The 3,262-nt window shown below is 56.3% G+C and overlaps 1 protein-coding gene across 1 annotated transcript in view; it reads left to right on the forward strand.

Annotated features, from left to right (window-relative positions):
• The window catches only part of SIX3 (SIX homeobox 3), a 14,460-nt gene that overhangs the window by 7,198 nt on the left and 4,000 nt on the right, over window positions 1-3,262 (forward strand). The window contains exon 2 of the mRNA XM_034659074.1: window positions 3,120-3,262. This exon is cut by the window's right edge and continues 749 nt beyond it. Coding sequence (XP_034514965.1) covers window positions 3,120-3,262 — 143 coding nt within the window. The remainder of the gene's footprint in view (window positions 1-3,119) is intronic.

Here is a 3,262-nt window from a genome sequence, read left to right on the forward strand (position 1 = left end):
GCGCGGAGCTCGGTTCTGCGGGGAGTCTCTGACAGCCCGGGGCTGGCCGCCCGCCCCGCGGCGCCCGGCCCTGTCCCAGCGCACAAAGCTGCGCGCCTCGCAGCCGCCCTCGGCCGGGCTTTGCACTCCCAGAGTCGCGGCCGCCACCCCCAGCAGGCGGGGTGCCGCGCGTCGGCAGGCGCCCCGGCAGAGGCTGGGGGCAGGGGTGTCGCCGAGCTGAGTCGCAGTCCCACTTGCCTCAATTCTCCTTGAGTGGCGACGGTTTTCGATTTCAGCACTTTCGGCAGAGCCCGCGGCACCTGCCCAGCCTCCCTTCCGGGCTGGCCAGGCTGCGGCGGGGAGAGGCCGGGTCACCCCCACCCGGAGGCGGGGGTTGTGGGGACGGGGAGGGGACTGGCTGGGTTCACCCGCCCGCCCGGCGCCTGGGTCCTCGGCTCTAGGGGATGCAGTTTCGGGGTCACGAGCTGCTTTCAAAAAGTTGAACACAATATTCGGAAACCCACCCGTAGGAATTCTCCCCCCACACGCGGCACAATACCCACTCCCTCCCCTTTTTCATTCCTTCCTCCCCCGCTTCCTCCTCCTGCCCCTTCCCCCTCCCACCCCTCAGCCTATAATCCTTCCCCTACGAGAGAAAGGGATCGGGAAGAAAAGATGAAGCGTCTGTTTTTGTGTCCCAACCTTAGGGCTCTTTCTGGGCCTGCTGTGAACGACCGCCCAGAGCTTCGAAGCTGAACGGAAAAGGACTCACGGTTGGGAGCAAGCTACTTGGAGGGGAGAGATCACCCGAAGTGGGCCTTGGCGGGTCTTCCCTTTGAGCGAATATTTCCCTGCCTCGGTCATTGGGTTTAGGATTGGCGACCCTCGGCTGCCAGGGGCGGAGCGGGTGTGTAGCGGCCCCTTGCCCAGCCCAGAGCCTCCCTACCAGAGTAGAGCCTGGGTCGCAGCTTGCACTTCTCTGCCCAGGAGGCCTGGCTCTGCGGGAGTCAAGGCCTAAGCAGTGCCCGAGCTGGGGTTTAGGGGTGGGACACTCACAGCCTCAGTCACGTTGGGTTTCCCATTTAAATTCTCTCAAACTCTTTCTCTCCTCCCTCATTGAGAGCTCCAAAGTGGTGTGGACTCGGTGCCTCGCCCCCAGATCTGCATCGGAATGTAGAAAAGATCTTTTTTTTTAAAAAAGAGTTTTGAATTCCTCAATGATTTTTCTTCTGGAAAGGCAGCTTAGGATAATTATTTCAGCTTTATTGAGGGCAGATTAGTTGAAGTCTGGACGCTGCGTTTCAATACGCGTTGTACACGGGTCGACAATGTGGGCATTGTTGGCTACTGTGTGTGAACTCATTCAAAATATACACTTTTTAACACCAAACCGAGTCCTGTCTAAATATACACAGTGCTCAGGGGAAAGACGTCTCTGACCCCGACAAATCTGCGTAAATCACACTTCCATAGTTACAGAAGCCTCACAAAGGGAGGCCCGGCTAAAGATGCTGATTACATCTTCTTAAAAGCAACATACCTTAGAATAAATATCCATACCGGCCCTGGGTCGGGGTGGGGTGGGGGGGCTGCAGTGGCCAGAGGAAGGGAGGGCTCTCTCTATTCTATGGGCCTTTTGGGGTCTGTTTTAGGCTTGTCAAGTTACTTTGCTTAGATAAATTAGTTTTATTATTTTTTCTTTACAATATGAGCAAACACGCAATGTTCAGGCCTATCCGCTTCTTTGGAGAAGCCTCCAAAGTTTGAGTGTCCTTCTGGGGCTGGTAGGCAGGTCCAGGGCTCCTCGGAGTAGGAGTAATGGTCTTGTCAGGGGTCTCCAGAGGGTTCCAGACTTCTCAGCTCCCAGGGAGACACAGCTGAAGTCTGGGGGGAAACAAAGAGATGTCTTGCTTTTCAAGATAAAAATAAGTGTACTGTTATTTGTACTGATATTTAAAAATACAGGGCAATAGGGGAAATCAAGTTTCCTTGACCAGGGGCAGAGTAAAGCAAAGCGGGTGGAATCCAATGCAGACGGAATTGGGGTAAATGTGGCGATGGTCACCCACGGGACAGACCAGAGCAGCTTGGGACACCCTGGGTTCTGGGCTCAGGCTCTCAGGCGTCAGATGCCCCCCCAAAATCCAGGATCCCAGGAGCAGCAGACAGGGTCAGCTTGTGGTGGGCCCCATGATCTCATCTCTTCTTTCTTCCTCGCCACTATTAGTGCTCACATAGGCAGAAAGAGGCGGCCCGACGTGCACACCATGTGCAAACCGTGCCTGCTTGGCCGGCCCTCGGCCTCTCCTTGAGGACTGGCCTTAGACCTTCATGTGGCCTGGGGAGCCTCTTACTTCCCAACAAAATCCCCCCTTTAATTGCTCATCCCATTCAACAACTCTCTGTCCATGGCCTTTTGAATTTCTGGATCAACTTCTCTGGGGAAGAGGGAAGAAGGAGCTCAGAGACAGAGAGAGAGGGGGGAGAAAGAGAGAGAGAGATAAAGAGGGGGAAGTGGCGAGATTAAGAGTTGCAAAGATTAAAAAAAATCTCTTTCTCCCCCTTCTCCCTCTCTCCCTCCTCTCCCCCTTCCCCCCACTCTGGCTAAGTGGTAAAACCGTCCTTACGTTCTCGGTATTGATTGGCAGGGCTGACAGTGATTGGCAGCGGTTGCCGTGGCAACGCCACAACGACACGCCGCAGACCAATAGAAAAGCGAAACAAAATGTTTCAATGCTGCACTCACTGTGGATTTAGGGGAGATATTATGAGGCTGTTGTCATTAGGGCGATTGCTGTGGAATCGCTGAATCTTGACTCGGCGGTGGTTGGCTCTCGCTCTTCTCTCTCTCTCTCTCCCTCTCCCTCTCTCTGTCTCGGGTTCTCTCTCTGCGCGCGCGCACCGGGCCGCTCTCCTTCCTCCCTCTCTATGTGGCTGCGCGGGTGTGTGTGTGTGTGGATGTGTGTGGGGTGTGGGTGTCCCTTACGCCCTTCCTCCTCCCCCTCCTCCTCCTCCTGTTCCCCCCTCCTTTCCTTCTCCTCCTCCCCCCTCTCCTCTCCCTCCTCCTGGTCCTCATCGCCCCTCTCCTCCTCTTCCTCCCCTCTCTCTTCCTCTCCCTGAATTTTCTCCTCTCCTCTCAGGTCAGTCCATGGTATTCCGCTCCCCCCTAGACCTCTATTCCTCCCACTTCTTGTTGCCAAACTTCGCCGATCCTCATCACCGCTCCCTACTTCTGGCGAGTAGCGGCGGCGGGAACGGTGCGGGCGGCGGCGGCGGCGCGGGC

This window comes from Ailuropoda melanoleuca, chromosome 4 (genome assembly GCF_002007445.2).
Source record: "Ailuropoda melanoleuca isolate Jingjing chromosome 4, ASM200744v2, whole genome shotgun sequence".
In the NCBI taxonomy this organism is placed as follows: domain Eukaryota; kingdom Metazoa; phylum Chordata; class Mammalia; order Carnivora; family Ursidae; genus Ailuropoda; species Ailuropoda melanoleuca.